This window comes from Nerophis ophidion, linkage group LG23 (assembly GCF_033978795.1).
Source record: "Nerophis ophidion isolate RoL-2023_Sa linkage group LG23, RoL_Noph_v1.0, whole genome shotgun sequence".
Taxonomy (NCBI): Eukaryota; Metazoa; Chordata; class Actinopteri; order Syngnathiformes; family Syngnathidae; genus Nerophis; species Nerophis ophidion.
In genome coordinates, this window is record NC_084633.1 from 41,391,931 (window position 1) to 41,414,799 (window position 22,869).

General features: G+C 40.1%; 1 protein-coding gene across 5 annotated transcripts in view; it reads right to left on the reverse strand.

Annotated features, from left to right (window-relative positions):
• Window positions 1-12,399, reverse strand: part of engase (endo-beta-N-acetylglucosaminidase) — a 46,870-nt gene extending 34,471 nt beyond the window's left edge. For 2 of the 5 annotated variants that reach the window (XM_061884641.1, XM_061884640.1), the window contains exons 1-4: window positions 12,210-12,399; window positions 7,270-7,340; window positions 6,972-7,173; window positions 2,354-2,502 (exon numbers count right to left, since the gene is read on the reverse strand). In XM_061884641.1, the coding sequence (XP_061740625.1) occupies window positions 2,354-2,502; window positions 6,972-7,173; window positions 7,270-7,340; window positions 12,210-12,289 (502 nt within the window). In that variant the 5' untranslated portion in view covers window positions 12,290-12,399. Of the gene's footprint in view, window positions 1-2,353; window positions 2,503-6,971; window positions 7,174-7,246; window positions 7,341-10,584; window positions 10,657-12,209 lie in introns of those variants that run through there. The other 3 variants (XM_061884643.1, XM_061884642.1, XM_061884644.1) reach the window with 3 other exon arrangements.
• Between the last annotated feature and the right edge of the window lie 10,470 nt (window positions 12,400-22,869).

The window sequence follows — 22,869 nt, forward strand, 5'->3', positions numbered from 1 at the left end:
CTTTGGACACCCCTGCTGTAAAACAAAATAAAAATGAGTGATGGAAGCAGATAAATGTAAATGTATGTATTGATGGCCATTTTTCACAGGTCAGAATTGCCCACTTTTTCCGTAATTCCAAGTTTTCTGTGAGAAGATGCAGAGAGCAGTCGACTCGCCTGCTAGTACAAAGTTAGCTGTGAATATTTGTTTTTGTCAACATATAGGGAAGTATGCTTTCAATTTAAAATGAACTACCGTATTTCCTTGAATTGCCGCCGGGCATATAGTATGCACCTGCCTAGAATTACTCATTTCGCAAAATAATTAGCGCATGCTTAGCATTACCGCCGGCTCAGGATTACTGCCGGGTCAAACTCGTTTCGCAAAATATTATTTTTATTAGCGCATGTCTAGAATTTCCGCCCGGTTTCGCCAAATACTTAGCATTTGCCTAGAATTTCCGCTGGGTCAAACTCGTCACGTCACGAGTGACACTTCACCTGTCATCATTTTCAAAATGGAGGAGGCTGATTTCAATCATTTGAAATCGCATAAAGGGAAGAAGATTAAGAGCTATTCAGTAGGATTTAAGGTCCAAGCTATTGACTATGCTAAAAAGAACAGTAAGCAGCTATGTTTTATTAATATACCGTAGCTGCGTGTGTCAAATATGAGTCATTAAATGACTCCCGCCTCCTGGTGGTAGAGGGCGCTAGTGATCCTTCTTGCGACTACTCGGCTGCAGAAGAAGTGACAACAAGCAGCAAGAGTGAGCAGCGTGTGTTTATTTTTTCCTCTCGCTTGCACTTTTAACATGGAGGATTACATATCTAAAATAAAACAGTTTTCTAAACTGGACTTTCAATCGAAGCAGGAGGTTCACATCATTTGGATGGCTGGCCAAATACTTTTGGCCATATAGTGTATGTACATATTTATGTTGCATAATCTAGGTGTGGTAATCTGATTTTTGGAAAGCCTATTTCAAGCCAAATTATTTGAGAAAACTAAATGGTTGAGTAACATACACCTACTGCCAAAATGTAAGGATTTGATGAGAAATAATTAAACTTTAAAAAATGTCTTTAAAGGGGAACATTATCACCAAACCTATGCAAGCGTCAATATATACCTTGATGGTGCAGAAAAAAGACCATGTATTTTTTTTAACCGATTTCCGAACTCTAAATGGGTGAATTTTGGCAAATTAAACGCCTTTCTGTTTATCGGTCTTTTAGCGATGACGTCAGAACGTGACGTCACCGAGGTAACACAGCCGCCATTTTCATTTTCACATTACAAACACCGGGTCTCAGCTCTGTTATTTTCCGTTTTTTCGACTATTTTTTGGAACCTTGGAGACATCATGCCTGGTGGGTGTGTTGTCGGAGGGTGTAACAACACTAACAGGGAGGGATTCAAGTTGCACCACTGGCAAGAAATCTGCCGCCAGACCCCCATTGGATGTACCAAAGTGTCTTCACATTTGACCGGCGATGCAAAGACAGACATGGCACAGAGATGTATGGATAACCTGCAGATGCATTTGCAACGATATATTCAACAAAATCACAAAGGTGAGTTTTGTTGATGTTATTGACTTATGTGCTAATCAGACATATTTGGTCGCGGCGTGACTGCCAGCTAATCGATGCTAACATGCTACGCTAATCGATGCTAACATGCTATTTACGCTAGCTGTATGTACATTTGAAACTAGATACGCACATTTAATGCGAAACAAACACTTACCAATCGACGGATTTAGGTTGCTCCAGTGTCACAAGATGCGAAAGTCCTGATCGTTTGGTCCGCACATTTTACCGGCGATGCTAATAAGGCAGCCATGCTATGGGCCACTTCATTAGGTACACCCACGCTATGGCCCAATAGCGTCAATAGCTATTCGCTCAACAGCTTCAATTTCTTCTTCAATTTCGTCTTCGCTATCTGCCTCCATACTCCGACCATCTGTTTCAATACATGCGTAATCTGTTGAATCGCTTAAGCCGCTGAAATCCGAGTCTGAATCCGAGCTAATGTCGCTATATCTTGCTGTGGTAACCGCCATGTTGTTTTTATTGGCAGCCGTGTGTGACGTCACAGGGAAATGGACAGTCGCATCGCAAATAGCGAAAATCAAGAACTTTAAAGCTTTTTTTAGGGATATTCCGGGAGGTGTAAAATTTTGAAAAAAACTTCGAAAAATAAAACGAGGCGCTGGGAACTGATTTTTATTGTTTTCAACCCTTTTGAAATTGTGATAATGTTCCCCTTTAAAATGGTGTTGCGGGGCAGACTGTCCCAATTACAGGCCGTGATTTGGACACCCTAAAACTTTTGAGACGCTCTTTTCTTTGTTTGCACTCACCAAGAACAAGAACTCCATGTTTGTGTGCAGCATTGGTCCAGACAGCAGGAGGAATGGTCACAAAGTGGTGTGTGAAGTAGTTGAAAACATCAATGTACTGCCAGTGGTAGAAGGCATATGGAGCTTCTGCATCTGTGCCCTGTAAAAACCTGCAAAGACAACAATCATGTTATTGATGGCATGTGACTTTTATCACAGATACAATTGAACATGCAATGATCACTAGGATTTTGTTAGTTGACTTTTAGTTTGTAAAACATGACGAGTGAGTGATGTTTGTGTTTGTCTTTATCAGCTTTTATTTGTTTTATAAGACTTTTTTGAATTTTTATTGGATTCACTGTCTCTGGCCAGCTGGACCGAAGAGACTATTGTCCATGGAGCCAGGCACACTTTATATCGATCATGGTACACGCAGCACGACACACAGCATACACTGTCTGGCTAGCTGTGTACAAACAAAATATGAAATAATACTTTACAGATAATGTGGCCTGCCCAATGGCCTAGTGGTTAGAGCAGGGGTAGGGAACCTATGGCTCTAGAGCCAGATGTGGCTCTTTTGACGACTGCACCTGGCTCTCAGATAAATCTTAGCTGACATTGCTTAACGCGATAATTATGAATAATTTCGCTGGTAATCACAGTGCTAAATATAACGTGCAAAATATAAAACATTCTCATCCATCCATCCGTTTTCTACCGCACCTGTTCAAGAAGTCGCATTAATGGTAAGAAGTATTTTATGTCACAATGGGGGGGTCGTTCTCCCAGGAAGGCAGACGGACTACTCGGGACATGGCATTTAGGTAAAAACATGATTTAATTTAAACTAAAAAAAGATACAAACAAAACTCGCTCACAGCGGAGGCACAACTTGGGCTAAAGAACAAAGCTAACGCATAAACAGACTGTGAACATAAATCAAACAAAACTTACTTGGCATGGCATGAAGCACGAAACTATGGCAAGGCATGAAACAAGTCAGCACAGAGCAAGAAAAGATCACATTGACGCCAGGGCGACTGACTGGCAAAGACGAGCTCAAATACTGCCTCTGATTAGTGCTCGGGAAGCAGGTGAGCGGGCATTTTGTCCACCAGAGACAGGTGGACAAAATGAGTAATCAAGGAAACAAGACAAGGGAGTGGAAAAAAACAGGAACTTAAAGAGTCCAAAGGACAAACAGCACATGGCCAAACAAAAACATGATCAACAGACATGACATTTGATTTATTATTGGTTAGCTTCAGAATAACAATGTTATTAAAAAGAATAAGATACTTTTTATATTCTAAAAATGTTGCTCTTACTTAAAAATAGACACATTTAGTTGTATTCAGTGTTAAATAATAGGATATGGCTCTCACGGAAATACATTTTGAAATATTTGGCTTTCATAGCTCTCTCAGTCAAAAAGGTTCCCGACCCCTGGGTTAGAGTGTCCGCCCTGAGATGGGTAAGTTGTGAGTTCAAACCCCGGCCGAGTCATACCAAAGACTATAAAAATGGGAGCCATTACCTCCCTGCTTGGCACTCAGCACCAAGGCTTGGAATTGGGGGTTAAATCACCAAAAACTATTCCCGGGTGCGACCACCGCTGCTGCTCACTGCTCCCCTCACCTCCCAGGGGGTGATCAAGGGTGATGGGTCAAATGCAGAGGATAATTTCACCACACCTAGTGTGTGTGTGACAATCATTGCTACTTTAACTTGAAATGATTGCAACCTACAGTACATCGACTCTGACAAGCAGCTCAAACAGAAAGGTAATAATCCTCTTACTTTATCTGGTGCATAATTACCCACAGACATTACTCCATGCCTTGTCCAACTCTTTACGGACGTTGGGTAGAGGACATATCTGTCAACATTGGCATTGCTATAAATGGGGAATTAAAAAAAAAGGTAAGACTTACCCTGACCAGGACTTGAACCAACATCCCTTATTTCTAAAGGAAGCATCCTGATCCAGTGATGTGTGTGTGTGTGTGTGTGTGTGTGTGTGTGTGTGTGTGTGTGTGACAATCATGGGTACTTTAACTTTAATTTAAGGTCTACTGAAATGAGATTTTATACAAACCCTGTTTCCATATGAGTTGGGAAATTGTGTTAGATGTAAATATAAACAGAATACAATGATTTGCAAATCCTTTTCAACCCATATTCAGTTGAATATGCTACAAAGACAACATATTGGATGTTCAAACTCATAAACATTTTTTTTTTTTTGCAAATAATCATTAACTTTAGACTTTGATGCCAGCATCACGTGACAAAGAAGTTGGGAAAGGTGGCAATAAATACTGATAAAGTTGAGGAATGCTCATCAAACACTTATTTGGAACATCCCACAGGTGTGCACGCTAATTGGGAACAGGTGGGTGCCATGGTTGGGTATAAAAACAGCGTCCTTGAAATGCTAAGTAATTCACAAACAAGGATGGGGTGAGGGTCTCCAATTTGTAAGCAAATTGACGAAAAGTTTTAGAACAACATTTCTCAAAGAGCTATTGCAAGGAATTTAGGGATTTTACCATCTACGGTCCGGAAAATCATCAAAAGGTTCAGAGAATCTGGAGAAATCACTGAACATAAGCGATGATATTACGGACCTTTGATCCCTCAGGCGGAACTGCATCAAAAACCGACATCAGTGTGTAAAGGATATCACCACACAGGCTCAGGAACACTTTAGAAAACCACTGTCAGTTACTACAGTTGGTCGCTACATCTGTAAGTGCAAGTTAGAACTCTACTATGCAAAGCGAATGCCATTTATCAACAACACCCAGGAACGCCGCCGGCTTCGCTGGGCCCGAGGTCATCTAAGATGGACTGATGCAAAGTGGAAAAGTGTTCTGTGGTCTGACGAGTCCACATTTCAAATTATATTTGGAAACTGTGGACGTGGTGTCCTCCGGAACAAAGAGGAAAATAACCATCCGGATTGTTATAGGCGCAAAGTTGAAAAGCCAGCATCTGTGATGGTATGGGGGTGCATTAGTGCCTAAGGGATGTGTAACTTACACATCTGTGAAGGCACCATTAATGCTGAATGGTACATACAGGTTTTGGAACAACATATGCTGTCATCCAAGCAACCTTATCATAGACACCCCTGCTTATTTCAGCAAGACAATGCCAAGCCACGTGTTACAACAGCGTGGCTTCATAGTAAATGAGCGCGGGTACTTTCCTGGCCCGCCTGCAGTCCAGACCTTTCTCTCATGGAAAATGTGTGGCACATTATGAAGCGTAAAATACAACAGCGGAGACCCCGGACTGTTGAAGGACTGAAGCTCTACATAAAACAAGAATGGGAAAGAATTCCACTTTCAAAGCTTCAACAATTAGTTTCCTCAATTCCTTAAACGTTTATTGAGTGCTTTTAGAAGACAAGGTGATGTAACACAGTGGTGAACATGCCCTTTCCCAACTATTTTGGCACGTGTTGTAGCCAAGAAATTCTAAGTTAATTATTATTTGCAAAAAAAAATAAAGCTTATGAGTTTGAACATCAAATATCTTGTCTTTGTAGTGCATTCAACTGAATATGGGTTGCAAAAGGATTTGCAAATCATTGTATTCCGTTTATATTTACATCTAACAGAATTTCCTAACTCATATGGAAACTGTGTTTGTATTATGGTAAGAGTCATTCAAATAACTATAACATATAGAACATGCTACACCTTTACCAAACTATCTGTCACTCCTAATCCATAAATCCCATGAAATCTTCTTCCTCGATGTCACTTCTAAACAACTCTGCCAACTCCAAAGGTATGCGCCGCTTCCTCTTGTCCTTTTCTGCTGCATATTTCACTACGTCCAGCTTGTAATCTGCAGTACATGATTTCCTTTTCGCTGCCATTTTTGTTCAGCCCTTCTCAGTTTTTATAAGTTACCGCCAAAGATGAAATGATCCACTTTAATAGCTACAGCAGTAGCATATAGCAGTTAGCATCCCATGACCCACAATGCACTTCTGCCATGACCCTCCCGCGCCAAATTCTTATTGGTTGACGTGTGTGTGACGATTGCTGACATTTTCTTCGTCTTTTCCGCGAATGAGATACATAATGTTATTATATATTTTACGGTAATGTGTTAATAATTTCAAACGTAAGTCGCTCCGGAGTATATGTCGCACAATGAAAAAAACTGACTTATAGCCCGAAAAATAAAGTATATAGCCCAAATGCAGAGGGTAATTTCACCACACCTAGAGTGTGTGTGACTATCTGTGGTACTTCAACTCTTACTTTAACTTTATCACGAGTGTCTCAAAGTGCTGCACAAGCCACAACGACATCCTGGGCTCAGATCCCACATCAGGGCAAGGAAAAACCCAACCCAATGGGCACAATGAGAAACCTCGGAGGGGAAAAATGCAGTTGCTCTATCATTTTTCATTTACCCAGGGTGTTCACAGCATTTCCGCTAGTTTCTGTTTCTATTGCTAACAGGAACAGCCCCAGGAACAAGACCCTCAACGGACTGCGTCAAACCATCAGTGAGCAACACCCAGACGGACTCCTCATCATTACTGAAAGCAATATTAAATGTTGTACACATAATCTTCGGGCCCAAATCAATAAAAAAAAAGATTTACCTGTCATCTAGGTATCCGCCCATCATGTCATGAGATACCAGAGTGCGACGTAAGCAACTGCCAAGTGTAGGTTGTCGCTGTGCCAGAGGGACGACTGCCACGTTAAATGGGTTGGCCTCACTTTTCTTCCATGACAACAGCTCATCCATAGTCTGAAGACTGCAGCAAATCGGTTCAGTTGTTTCAACATCGTAATGTTTGACTGAAAGCGAAAGAAGATGTGGAAGTTAACAAAAGACAAACTTTGTTTTCGTAGATAATGCAGTTCAGTGTACCAGTCTTAATATGGTCATTTAACCTGGTAACTCTGAAGGCAAATTCCTGACTTCATGACTGCTGCCTGAGTCCACAGGCTGATCCGAAGAGAACCTAGAAAGAGAAAAGGACAGCATATGTTGTACTGCACATTTTAGACACAAGGAAAAATAACTCGGGAAATACCATAAAATTTACTGAAGAAAAACAATGCATTCACCTTTACTCAACACTCATTTAAACGTGTTGTCTTAACAATGTTTACACACATGTACTTTTTTGAAACTAAGCAACAAAACAAACATTGGGTACCTTGATTTTCGCAGGATTCAGTTTCCAATTTTCCCCAAAGCTTTGCCCCTGTTTTTGCATACCGTCACAGTTATGTGACCAAACATTGTGCATAAAAACCCGTCTTTGTCATGTCTTTGCGATCATGTTCTGTTTAGTTATGTTGTTTTGTTTTGGACTCCATTAGTTCCGGTATTTGCGCACCTTGGTTTGTTTTTGTCACCATGCCTACCGATCAATTCACCTGTTATGTGTTCACGACTCACGCACCTGATTCATTTGAACTCACGCACCTGTTTTCAAGCACCAAAGCACTATTTAAGCCTGTAGTTGCCAGGCGGTCAGCCTGACGACATCACCCTCTACTCACCCTCGACACCCCCTTGTTATCCATGCCGATGATCCATGCTCTTTCTTGGTCCATGTAAGTTTTTCATGCCATAGTTTGTAAGTTTTGTTTTATGTTGATAGTTTTCCTATTGTGCGAGTTTTAGTTTTTATAGCCAAGTTTTGAACCTCCACTGAGAGCTCCTTTGTTTTTGTGATATTTTTGAGTTGGGATTAAAGATGTCATTACCTTCACGCCACGTCCGTTCCAATCGCTTTGCAACTCGGGGAAACAAACCACACCATAGTTCACGTCTAGACAGTCTGTTTGCCTATCTATCCTTCAGCAGAATTAGGGTGAGCAAACAAAAAAATCCCTCACATTGGTGACCTAGTTTCTGTAGTTTCTGTATTAAGTACTAGGGATGCGCCGAAATGAAAATTTGTGGCCGAAGCCGAAGCCGAATAAAATTTAAACGCTTGGCCAAAGGCTGAATACCGAATAATGAATGCAGTTTTTTCACATTTTTTTTATATTGCATAGATAGCCTAGAAAAATATTTTGACATGTTTTTCAAATAAAGACATTTTTTATTGAATATTGACATTTTTTTAATATTCCAGTAGCTTTTGCTTTTCAAAAAAAAGCACAAAGTTTTTCATTTATATTAGGCCTTCAAACAAAACATGCATTCCAAAAAAAATAAAGTGCATTAAAGTGGATAAACCCACAACAAATGAATTATTGTCCTTTTGGCAAAAGTCTGCTTAGCCACAGTAGATATGCTAATAATGTAAACAGAAGGCTTAAGTAAATCTCAATTAAGTGTGTGCTTGTAACCTCATACACTTATACAGGTAGCCTACACAACAGGCTAATAATGTAAACAGAAGGCCCCACTAAATCTCAATAAGTGTGTGCTTGTAACCTCATACACTTATACAGGTAGCCTACACAACAGGCTAATAATGTAAACAGAGGCCCCACTAAATCTCAATAAGTGTGTGCTTGTAACCTCATACACTTATACAGGTAGCCTACACAACAGGCTAATAATGTAAACAGAGGCCCCACTAAATCTCAATAAGTGTGTGCTTGTAACCTCATACACTTATACAGGTACACAACATATGCCAACGTCACTGCACGTTGGTTGATTGCATCACTGCGTCAAAAAATTGCGTCACATGCCACTATTCGGCCTTGTTTTTAACTCATTCCACCGAAGGCTGAATGTGGCTTTTTTTGCCATATTCGGCCGAATATATTCGGTTACCGATTAATCGGTGCATCCCTATTAAGTACTACTGCAAAATAAGCCACCAGAGCCCAAAAAAGTTCGCAAGTGCCAGCACTCTGATACGGAAGGTGAGAAACACGAATGACTTCAAAGAGTACCTTCAGGGATGGGAATGAAGATTTACAAAATCAGCTGAAAATGTTTTAATCCTATAACAGCGCACAGCGGCCGCACCCGAGTGCACATAGTGCACTTGCCTGCTAGGGGGGTCTGGGGGCATGCCCCCTCGGAAAAAAATGGAAATCTATGTCAGCTTAGGATGCATTTCCTGCTATTTTGAGTAAAATCTAACAATATTCTCCTGACCAAAATTTCACATCTATTTTCATAAAAATGTATCATGTGATGAAATTTCTTGCACACTTTTGGATTATAGACCAAAATAGGCCTACAAATGTGTAATAGAGTGATCTATGGTTGTCTGTTGCCATCTCCTGGTCAATGTTGGCCATAGCGTACTGGGGTTATTTTTTGGTTGGCCAACAAAACGGTTTTACGTGTGGTTGTGCACCTGACGCAAGTGAGTGTGTCTGTTCTTAAGCCACAGTAAAGAGAGACGTAACTTCATCACCTCGCCTGGTTTTTGACTCAATATATTACAAAATGGATTAACCAGAATTCAAAATATAAAAATGTTGAACTACATAAGATCGTTTATTTTGTACCTCTGTAGGGACGTGCACATGATTATAGAGGGGCAGGGGCTCAAAGTCAGAAAAGGGCAGGACATTTTTTTTTGGTCCTTTACACAATATGGAAATTACTGTAAAATTAAATTTGCTGATAGGAAGTTAACTACTTAGCTGTGTGTCCTTTGTAGGTAAAAGTGATTGCCATTTCTTTTGTGTCAACAAATTATTGTCATAATGAGTTAATTCACATTATCATAGGCTTGGAAGACATGAAAAGCAAAAAAACACTGGTTTATTATTAGGCTATGTATTGTTAAAGATAAGCACTTTAATATTGAACATTGAACACTGCAACATGAACTTCGAAAAAAAAATTTTTTTTTAAATACCCAAATGGAAAAAACTTCAATGTGAAAATCTGTCCTTCTTCCCTTAACTTGATGAAAACACCATCAAGTTCTAACTTATGGTCTTTCTCACTTAATGCTCAGACTAAACAACTGAAACGCAATACAACTTTATATCCAAACCTCTACTGTGAGAGAAATGTGATCCGCCGTACACACAGTGCATTTTATTTTGAAAATTAACCCGGTGTTTTATTTTGGATTTTGTACACTACTTCCTGTCCCGCACGATCCGCTCTGCTCTGTGCGGGATTGATGTGCCGTGCTCAATTGATGCGCCGTGCTCCGACGTCCGGCAAAAACAGAAGCTGACACATTGAATAATAGAATACAGCGTTTTTCTGAAATATTACCCATATTAGATGCTGAATAAGTGGACGGCGACTAGACCATAACTCACAGGTTCAAGTTGCTCCACTGTCACGTCTCCTCAGGCCGCAGTTGGCTCTCTCTCCTCTCTCTCTCTCTCTCTGGCGGAAGGCTTAAAAAACACGGTATTACAAGAAAACGTAGAGTTTTTATACCGCTGTTTTTTTGTTTTGTTTTGTTTTTTTACATCCCTAACAAGAATTTATGAATCGGCAGGGGCTCAAGCACCCATAGGGCCTATGTGTGCACGTGCCAGTACCTCTGAATGGACTCGTCTGTCGTAGATTGGTGTTAGAGGAGCCGAGTCGGAGGTGGGAGGCTTCGATAGTTGATTTGAGGCTGCGTTTGTGACGATGTTTGACTTATACATCAATGATGAAATCTTAACATTGCAACACATGCAGATATGGCCGGTTTAGTTTACGAAATTGCAATTTTAAATTTCGCGCGGAAGTATCATGCTAAAACGTCGCGGTATGACGACGTCACGCATTGTAGAGGACATTTTGTTCCAGCACTATTCACAGCTATAAGTCGTCTCTTTTCATCGCATAATTCCACAGTATTATGGACTTCTGTGTTGCTGAATCTTTTGCAATTTGTTCAATGAATAATGGAGACATCAAAGAAGAAAGCTGTAGGTGGGAAGCGGTGTATTGCGGCCGCCTTTAGCAACACAAACACAGCCTGTGTTTCCTTGTTTACATTCCCAAAAGATGACGGTGAAGCTTTACTATTGAACAGAGCGGTCAAGCGAACGCGGTTGGATTGGACCACACACACAAAGTACAGTGTATTATGTAGCGATCATTTCGAAAGATCGTGTTTGGAAGAGGGTCCCTTGCGAAGGGCAGAGATGGGCATCGCCACCACCCGTCGACTGGTGCTGAAGAAAGGTGCGGGGCCGACCTTCAGTTTGTACAGGTACGGCCATATAATCTCACTAAAACACTAGTAAAACAATAAGCAGATAAGGGATATTCCAGAATTATCCTAGTAAATGTGTCTAATAACATCTGAATCGCTCCCACTGTATAGTCTTTTTTTTTCTCTAGTCCTCCACTCTCACTTTTCTCATCCTCAAATCTTTCATCCTCGCTCAAATTAATGGAGAAATCGTCACTTTCTCTGTCCGAATCGCTCTCGCTGCTGGTGGCCATGATTGGAAACAATGTTCAGATGTGAGGAGCTCCAGAACCCGTGACGTCACGCGCACATCGTCTGCTACTTCCGGTACAGGCAAGGCTTTTTTTATTAGCGACCAAAAGATGCGAACTTTATCGTGGATGTTCTCTACTAAATCCTTTCAGCAAAAATATGGCAATATCGCGAAATGATCAAGTATGACACAAAGAATGGACCTGCTATCCCCGTTTAAATAAGAGCATCTCATTTCAGTAAGCCTTTATGTAGTTGTTTATATAGTTGTTAGTGTAAAGTTGGTCATTGCTGCGCGGGAAACCAGTCACCAGGTAACATGGAAAAACACATTAATTAATTTATTAACCGTCTCTTTGTTCATCCTTCAATAAATATAATTAATAATGATGTAGCCATTAGTGAGTCTTTTGATTGATTGAAGATGGAGGAGTAATAATACGTTTGCAAACTAAGCTGGATGAACACACAAGAATCAACAAGATGAGAGCACTGTACCTCAAGTCGTCCGTGTTGTCTTCATCTTCACGCTTACTTGTCAAAGCCAGCCTCTTAGTTTCACCTAAATGTGCTGACATGTTCGGGAATTTAGCTGCAAATATGAAGCAAGTTAATTATCTTTGACGATGTTAGCACAGAAGTCTGCCAGCGGAAGTGTAAAGTTGTAAAGTCACAGGAAGTTCCACAGTCGTCCTCCAGCGGAAGTGACGTACTTACGATGACTCCCATTCGTCGAAACTTAAGCCAAATACATAAATATGTGCAAGATATTAAAGTTATAGAAACATTACGACGCTTCATCTTAGCCAAAATTAGCAGAAGTTACAGCCTAGTAATATTTGTTCAAAGGGTGCGGGCCATTGATATCTTCTAAGGGTAGGCAGCATCGAGCGCTACTGCCTACTGGCGCTGACGAGACGCGGGGCCGCCATCTTGAAGTGGTGATCCGCTCCACTCAGTGCAATTCATTTGGCAGGAGCAATGAACTGTCAGCACATTTAATTCATCTTACCTCACTGAATACCACTCATTCTCACACGCTTTTTCCTCATACGTGTAACTTTGACAAAGGAAACATTTTTTATTGTTCATAGTTTGCTTAACAGTAATAGAATATTCTTATATGCTATAACTTGTAGTGTGAGGGTCCAGTCCATAGTGAATCTAACTTAATAGTGAGAGTCCAGTCCTTAGTGGATCTAACATAATAGTGTGAGAGTCCAGTCCATAGTGGATCTAACATAATAGTGAGAGTCCAGTCCATAGTTGATCTAACATAATATTGTGAAAGTCCAGTCCATAGTGGATCTAACATAATAGTGAGAGTCCAGTCCATAGTGGATCTAACATAATAGTGAGAGTCCAGTCCATAGTTGATCTAACATAATATTGTGAAAGTCCAGTCCATAGTGGATCTAACATAATAGTGAGAGTCCAGTCCATAGTGGATCTAACATAATAGTGTGAGAGTCCAGTCCATAGTGGATCTAACATAATAGTGAGAGTCCAGTCCATAGTGGATCTAACATAATAGTGTGAAAGTCCAGTCCATAGTGGATCTAACATAATAGTGAGAGTCCAGTCCATAGTGGATCCAACATAATAGTGTGAGAGTCCAGTCCATAGTGGATCCAACATAATAGTGAGAGTCCAGTCCTTATTAGATCTAACATAATAGTTTGAGGGTCCAGTCCATAGTGGATCTAACATAATAGTGTGAGAGTCCAGTCCATAGTGGATCTAGTTAATATTGTGAGAGTCCAGTCCATAGTGGATCTAGTTCATAATGTGAGAGTCCAGTACATAGTGGATCTAGTTAATTGTGTGAGAATCATGTCCATAGTGGATCTATTTAATAGTGTGAGAGTCCAGTCCATAGTAGATCTAGCATAATATTGTGAGAGAGTCCAGTCCATGGTAGATCTAGCATAATATTGTGAGAGTCCAGTACTTAGGGGATCTATTTCATAGTGTCATAGTTCAGTCCATAGTAGATCTCGTTAATAATGTGAGCTTCCATTCCATAGTATACCTAACATATAGTGTGAGAGTCCAGTCCATAGTGGATTTAACATAATAGTGTGAGAGTCCAGTCCATAGTGGATCTAACATAATAGTTTGAGGGTCCATGCCATAGTGGATCTAATATAATAGTGTGAGAGTCCAGTCCATAGTGGATCTAGTTAATATTGTGAGAGTCCAGTCCATAGTGGATCTAGTTAATTGTGTGAGAATCGTGTCCATAGTGGATCTATTTAATAGTGTGAGAGTCCAGTCCATAGTAGATCTAGCATAATATTGTGAGAGTCCAGTACTTAGGAGTTCTATTTCATAGTGTCAGAGTTCAGTCCATAGTAGATCTAGTTAATAGTGTGAGCTTCCATTCCATAGTAGACCTAACATAATAGTGTGAGAGTTCAGTCCATAGTGGATCTAACATAATTGTGTGAGAGTCCAGTCCATAGTGGATCTAACATAATAGTGAGAGTCCAGTCCATAGTGAATCTAACATAATAGTGAGAGTCCAGTCCATAGTGGATATAACATAATAGTGTGAGAGTCCAGTCCATAGTGGATCTAACATAATAGTGTGAGAGTCCAGTCCAGGGGGGCTCTATTTCATAGTGTCAGACTTCAGTCCATAGTGGATCTAGTTAATAGTGTGAGCTTCCAGTCCATTGTAGACCTAACATATAGTGTGAGAGTCCAGCCCATAGTGGATCTAACATAATTGTGTGAAAGTCCACTCCATAGTGGATCTAGTTAACAGTGTGAGAGTCCAGTCCATAGTGGATCTAACATAATAGTGTGAGAGTCCAGTCCATAGTGGATCTAACATAATAGTGTGAGAGTCCAGTCCATAGTGGATCTAACATAATAGTGTGAGAGTCCAGTCCATAGTGGATCTAACATAATAGTGAGAGTCCAGTCCTTAGTAGATCTAACATAATAGTTTGAGGGTCCATGCCATAGTGGATCTAATATAATAGTGTGAGAGTCCAGTCCATAGTGGATCTAGTTAATATTGTGAGAGTCCAGTCCATAGTGGATCTAGTTAATTGTGTGAGAATCGTGTCCATAGTGGATCTATTTAATAGTGTGAGAGTCCAGTCCATTGTAGATCTAGTTAATAGTGTGAGCTTCCATTCCATAGTAGACCAAACATAATAGTGTGAGAGTTCAGTCCATAGTGGATCTAACATAATTGTGTGAGAGTCCAGTCCATAGTGGATCTAACATAATAGTGAGAGTCCAGTCCATAGTGGATCTAACATAATAGTGTGAGAGTCCAGTCCAGGGGGGATCTATTTCATAGTGTCAGACTTCAGTCCATAGTGGATCTAGTTAATAGTGTGAGCTTCCAGTCCATTGTAGACCTAACATATAGTGTGAGAGTCCAGCCCATAGTGGATCTAACATAATTGTGTGAGAGTCCACTCCATAGTGGATCTAGTTAACAGTGTGAGAGTCCACTCCATAGTGGATCTAACATAATAGTGTGAGAGTCCAGTCCATAGTGGATCTAACATAATAGTGTGAGAGTCCAGTCCATAGTGGATCTAACATAATAGTGTGAGAGTCCAGTCCATAGTGGATCTAACATAATAGTGAGAGTCCAGTCCTTAGTAGATCTAACATAATAGTTTGAGGGTCCATGCCATAGTGGATCTAATATAATAGTGTGAGAGTCCAGTCCATAGTGGATTTAGTTAATATTGTGAGAGTCCAGTCCATAGTGGATCTAGTTAATTGTGTGAGAATCGTGTCCATAGTGGATCTATTTAATAGTGTGAGAGTCCAGTCCATAGTAGATCTAGCATAATATTGTGAGAGTCCAGTACTTAGGAGTTCTATTTCATAGTGTCAGAGTTCAGTCCATAGTAGATCTAGTTAATAGTGTGAGCTTCCATTCCATAGTAGACCTAACATAATAGTGTGAGAGTTCAGTCCATAGTGGATCTAACATAATTGTGTGAGAGTCCACTCCATAGTGGATCTAGTTAACAGTGTGAGAGTCCAGTCCATAGTGGATCTAACATAATTGTGTGAGAGTCCACTCCATAGTGGATCTAGTTAACAGTGTGAGAGTCCAGTCCATAGTGGATCTAACATAATAGTGTGAGAGTCCAGTCCATAGTAGATCTAACATAATAGTGTGAGAGTCCAGTCCATAGTGGATCCAACATAATAGTGTGAAGTCTAGTCCATAGTGGATCTAACATAATAGTGGGAGTCCAGTCCATAGTGGATCTAACATAATAGTGAGAGTCCAGTCCATAGTGGATCTAACATAATAGTGAGATTCCAGTCCTTAGTGGATCTAACATAATAGTGTGAGAGTCCAGTCCATAGTGGATCTAGTTAATATTGTGAGAGTCCAGTCCATAGTGGATCTAGTTCATAATGTGAGAGTCCAGTCCATAGTGGATCTAGTTAATTGTGTGAGAATCGTGTCCATAGTAGACCTAACATAATAGTGTGAGAGTTCAGTCCATAGTGGATCTAACATAATTGTGTGAGAGTCCAGTCCATAGTGGATCTAACATAATAGTGAGAGTCCAGTCCATAGTGAATCTAACATAATAGTGAGAGTCCAGTCCATAGTGGATATAACATAATAGTGTGAGAGTCCAGTCCATAGTGGATCTAACATAATAGTGTGAGAGTCCAGTCCAGGGGGGCTCTATTTCATAGTGTCAGACTTCAGTCCATAGTGGATCTAGTTAATAGTGTGAGCTTCCAGTCCATTGTAGACCTAACATATAGTGTGAGAGTCCAGCCCATAGTGGATCTAACATAATTGTGTGAAAGTCCACTCCATAGTGGATCTAGTTAACAGTGTGAGAGTCCAGTCCATAGTGGATCTAACATAATAGTGTGAGAGTCCAGTCCATAGTGGATCTAACATAATAGTGTGAGAGTCCAGTCCATAGTGGATCTAACATAATAGTGTGAGAGTCCAGTCCATAGTGGATCTAACATAATAGTGAGAGTCCAGTCCTTAGTAGATCTAACATAATAGTTTGAGGGTCCATGCCATAGTGGATCTAATATAATAGTGTGAGAGTCCAGTCCATAGTGGATCTAGTTAATATTGTGAGAGTCCAGTCCATAGTGGATCTAGTTAATTGTGTGAGAATCGTGTCCATAGTGGATCTATTTAATAGTGTGAGAGTCCAGTCCATTGTAGATCTAGTTAATAGTGTGAGCTTCCATTCCATAGTAGACCAAACATAATAGTGTGAGAGTTCAGTCCATAGTGGATCTAACATAATTGTGTGAGAGTCCAGTCCATAGTGGATCTAACATAATAGTGAGAGTCCAGTCCATAGTGGATCTAACATAATAGTGTGAGAGTCCAGTCCAGGGGGGATCTATTTCATAGTGTCAGACTTCAGTCCATAGTGGATCTAGTTAATAGTGTGAGCTTCCAGTCCATTGTAGACCTAACATATAGTGTGAGAGTCCAGCCCATAGTGGATCTAACATAATTGTGTGAGAGTCCACTCCATAGTGGATCTAGTTAACAGTGTGAGAGTCCACTCCATAGTGGATCTAACATAATAGTGTGAGAGTCCAGTCCATAGTGGATCTAACATAATAGTGTGAGAGTCCAGTCCATAGTGGATCTAACATAATAGTGCGAGAGTCCAGTCCATAGTGGATCTAACATAATAGTGAGAGTCCAGTCCTTAGTAGATCTAACATAATAGTTTGAGGGTCCATGCCATAGTGGATCTAATATAATAGTGTGAGAGTCCAGTCCATAGTGGATTTAGTTAATATTGTGAGAGTCCAGTCCATAGTGGATCTAGTTAATTGTGTGAGAATCGTGTCCATAGTGGATCTATTTAATAGTGTGAGAGTCCAGTCCATAGTAGATCTAGCATAATATTGTGAGAGTCCAGTACTTAGGAGTTCTATTTCATAGTGTCAGAGTTCAGTCCATAGTAGATCTAGTTAATAGTGTGAGCTTCCATTCCATAGTAGACCTAACATAATAGTGTGAGAGTTCAGTCCATAGTGGATCTAACATAATTGTGTGAGAGTCCACTCCATAGTGGATCTAGTTAACAGTGTGAGAGTCCAGTCCATAGTGGATCTAACATAATTGTGTGAGAGTCCACTCCATAGTGGATCTAGTTAACAGTGTGAGAGTCCAGTCCATAGTGGATCTAACATAATAGTGTGAGAGTCCAGTCCATAGTAGATCTAACATAATAGTGTGAGAGTCCAGTCCATAGTGGATCCAACATAATAGTGTGAAGTCTAGTCCATAGTGGATCTAACATAATAGTGGGAGTCCAGTCCATAGTGGATCTAACATAATAGTGAGAGTCCAGTCCATAGTGGATCTAACATAATAGTGAGATTCCAGTCCTTAGTGGATCTAACATAATAGTGTGAGAGTCCAGTCCATAGTGGATCTAGTTAATATTGTGAGAGTCCAGTCCATAGTGGATCTAGTTCATAATGTGAGAGTCCAGTCCATAGTGGATCTAGTTAATTGTGTGAGAATCGTGTCCATAGTGGATCTATTTAATAGTGTGAGAGTCCAGTCCATAGTAGATCTAGCATAATATTGTGAGAGTCCAGTACTTAGGGGATCTATTTCATAGTGTCAGAGTTCAGTCCATAGTAGATCTAGTTAATAGTGTGAGCTTCCATTCCATAGTAGACCAAACATAATAGTGTGAGAGTTCAGTCCATAGTGGATCTAACATAATTGTGTGAGAGTCCAGTCCATAGTGGATCTAACATAATAGTGAGAGTCCAGTCCATAGTGGATATAACATAATAGTCTGAGAGTCCAGTCCATAGTGAATCTAACATAATAGTGAGAGTCCAGTCCATAGTGGATATAACATAATAGTCTGAGAGTCCAGTCCATAGTGGATCTAACATAATAGTGTGAGAGTCCAGTCCAGGGGGGATCTATTTCATAGTGTCAGACTTCAGTCCATAGTGGATTTAGTTAATAGTGGATTTAGTTAATAGTGTGAGCTTCCAGTCCATTGTAGACCTAACATATAGTGTGAGAGTCCACTCCATAGTGGATCTAGTTAACAGTGTGAGAGTCCAGTCCATAGTGGATCTAACATAATAGTGTGAGAGTCCAGTCCATAGTGAATCTAACATAATAGTGTAAGAGTCTAGTCCATAGTGGATCTAACATAATAGTGAGAGTCCAGTCCATAGTGGATCTAACATAATAGTGAGAGTCCAGTCCATAGTGGATCTAACATAATAGTGAGAGTCCAGTCCATATTGGATCTAACATAATAGTGAGAGTCCAGTCCATAGTGGATCTAATATAATAGTGAGAGTTCAGTCCATAGTGGATCTAACATAATAGTGAGAGTCCAGTCCATAGTGGATCTAACATAATAGTGTGAGAGTCCAGTCCATAGTGGATCTAGTTCACAATGTGAGAGTCCAGTCCATAGTGGATCTAGTTCACAATGTGAGAGTCCAGTCCATAGTGGATCTAACATAATAGTGAGAGTCCAGTCCATAGTGGATCTAACATAATAGTGTGAGAGTTCAGTCCATAGTGGATCTAACATAATAGTGAGAGTCCAGTCCATAGTGGATCTAACATAATAGTGAGAGTCCAGTCCATAGTGGATCTAATATAATAGTGAGAGTTCAGTCCATAGTGGATCTAACATAATAGTGAGAGTCCAGTCCATAGTGGATCTAACATAATAGTGTGAGAGTCCAGTCCATAGTGGATCTAGTTCACAATGTGAGAGTCCAGTCCATAGTGGATCTAGTTCACAATGTGAGAGTCCAGTCCATAGTGGATCTAACATAATAGTGAGAGTCCAGTCCATAGTGGATCTAACATAATAGTGTGAGAGTTCAGTCCATAGTGGATCTAACATAATAGTGAGAGTCCAGTCCATAGTGGATCTAACATAATAGTGAGAGTCCAGTCCATAGTGGATCTAACATAATAGTGAGAGTCCAGTCCATAGTGGATCTAACATAATAGTGTGAGAGTCCAGTCCATAGTGGATCTAATATAATAGTGAGAGTTCAGTCCATAGTGGATCTAACATAATAGTGAGAGTCCAGTCCATAGTGGATCTAACATAATAGTGTGAGAGTCCAGTCCATAGTGGATCTAGTTCACAATGTGAGAGTCCAGTCCATAGTGGATCTAGTTCACAATGTGAGAGTCCAGTCCATAGTGGATCTAACATAATAGTGAGAGTCCAGTCCATAGTGGATCTAACATAATAGTGTGAGAGTTCAGTCCATAGTGGATCTAACATAATAGTGAGAGTCCAGTCCATAGTGGATCTAACATAATAGTGAGAGTCCAGTCCATAGTGGATCTAACATAATAGTGAGAGTCCAGTCCATAGTGGATCTAACATAATAGTGAGAGTCCAGTCCATAGTGGATCTAACATAATAGTGAGAGTCCAGTCCATAGTGGATCTAACATAATAGTGAGAGTCCAGTCCATAGTGGATCTAACATAATAGTGAGAGTCCAGTCCAGAGTGGGCCAGCAGGAGATCATGTTGAGTGGAGACAGGTCAGCAGCACAGAGACGTCCCCAACTGACACACAGATGAGTGGTCCACCCCGGGTCCTGACTTTGAACAGCAAGCGCTTCATCTGTGGTCACATGACAACCTCTCCACACAGGAGAGGGGGGAAGTGCAGAAAAGAGACAGCAGATCAACTGGTCCAAAAAGGGGGCCTATTTAAAGGCTAGAGTATACAAATGAGTTTTAAGATGAGACTTAAATGCTTCTACTGAGGTAGCATCTCTAACTGTTACTGCTAGAACATTCCAGAGCCCTTCTAGAAAACGCTATAAAGCCTGCAGACTTTTTTGGGGGGACTCTGGGAATAACTAATAATAACTTTTGTGTTCTATTCTTTTTCATAAATCACACATGAATTGCAATTGCAATCAGCTGGCAATTAATGATCCAATAAATTATACAAAAATACAGTTATTCCCTTTTGTAACATACTTTTTTTTTTGTTGAACAAATTAATACTGTAAAATAGCGAAACAAAAAAACAACTATTTTTGGTCACAATCGGGTTTTTATCCAAACACAAATTCCTTGATATTGTAAATAATTTAATGACATATGAATACAACAATGTCAGCAAAGTAACAATACGGGGGGATTAGACAACACAGATATGTGTGTGAGGGGAAAAACAGACGAAAACTCAAAATGTCGATTTTATCGATTGATGGCTGACACTGCTACAGTATTAATTCAGTAGTTAAAGGCCTACTGAAATGAGATGTTCTTATTCAAACAGGGATAGCAGGTCCATTCTATGTGTTATAGTTGATCATTTCGCGATATTGCCCTATTTTTGCTGAAAGGATTTAGTAGAGAACATCGACGAAAAAAGTCCGCAACTTTTGGTCGCTAATAAATAAGCTTTGCCTGTACCGGAAGTAGCAGACGATGTGCGCGACGTCACTGTTTCTAGGGCTCCAGACATCTGAACATTCTTTATATTCATAGCCACCAGCAGCAAGAGCGATTCGGTCCGAGAAATCGACAATTTCCCTATTAATTTGAGCGAGGATGAAAGATTTGTGGATGAGGAAAGTTAGAGTGAAGCACTAGGAAGAAAAAAAAGGCGACGGTAGTGGGAGCGTCTCCGATGTTATTAGACACATTGACTAGGATAATTCTGGAAAATCCCTTTTCTGCTTATTGTGTCAATAGTGTTTTAGTGAGATTATAAAGTCATACCTGAAAGTCGGAGGGCTGCGGTGACCGCCAGTGTCTCTGAGAGAAGCCAATGGAGGAACCAAGATCACAGCTGCCTTTTTGACAGCTGCTGCAGGAGGATGCTTACTCCGCTCAAGCCTCCGGTAAGAGACGATGTTACGGCTACTCTGTCGTTCCAAAAAGGTTTCGAAAAAATAAAAATAAAGTTTGCAGAGTAGCCTTGAGGAGGAGGTTTTATGACACTTTAAATTCCTAATAAGCACTCGCGGAGATACTTCCAGTTTCAAAATGTTTCCAATTTATTTTCACAAACAAAAAATATTCACCCTGCTTGACTTTCTATATAATACAAATGAACTTATTTATTGGTAAACAAACAATATCACTCCTCACTCCTTCAGTATGACAGACAGACAAAGGCAGCGCCCAGCTGTGCTGTCCTCCTAATTATAGGAGGAGGAAGTTGCCCACCAGGAGGAGCATGAGCAGCTGAAAACAATCAATCAATCATAATTCATCTAAAACATCCAATAAATAATCCACATCTTCATTGGCATTATTGAATTAGATTGTCAAAACAATAAATAAATAATATAATATAAATAGGCTCCAACAGATGACTTAATATCACAATTAATTATCTACATGCTGCCGCTAGGTGACATCATACGCAAATACGGTGTTAGCTTTCACTGTTATGCTGATGACACCCAACTCTACATGCCCCTAAAGCTGACCAACACGCCGGACTGTAGTCAGCTGGAGGCGTGTCTTAATGAAATTAAACAATGGATGTCCGCTAACTTTTTGCAACTCAACGCCAAAAAAACGGAAATGCTGATTATCGGTCCTGCTAGACACCGACCTCTATTTAATAATACAACTCTAACATTTGACAACCAAATAATAAAACAAGGTGACTCGGTAAAAAATCTGGGTATTATCTTCGACCCAACTCTCTCCTTTGAGTCACACATTAAAAGCGTTACTAAAACGGCCTTCTTTCATCTCCGTAATATCGCTAAAATTCGCTCCATTCTGTCCACTAAAGAGGCCGAGATCATTATCCATGCGTTTGTTACGTGTCGTCTCCATTACTGTAACGTATTATTTTCGGGTCTCCCCATGTCTAGCATTAAAAGATTACAGTTGGTACAAAATGCGGCTGCTAGACTTTTGACAAGAACAAGAAAGTTTGATCATATTACGCCTACACTGTATATACCTTTATATACATATATACATACATATATACCTATACTTTATATACCTTTATATACATATATACATACATATATACCTATACTGTATATACCTTTATATACATATATACATACATATATACCTATACTGTATATACCGTTATATACATATATACATACATATATACCTATACTGTATATACCTTTATATACGTATATACATACATATA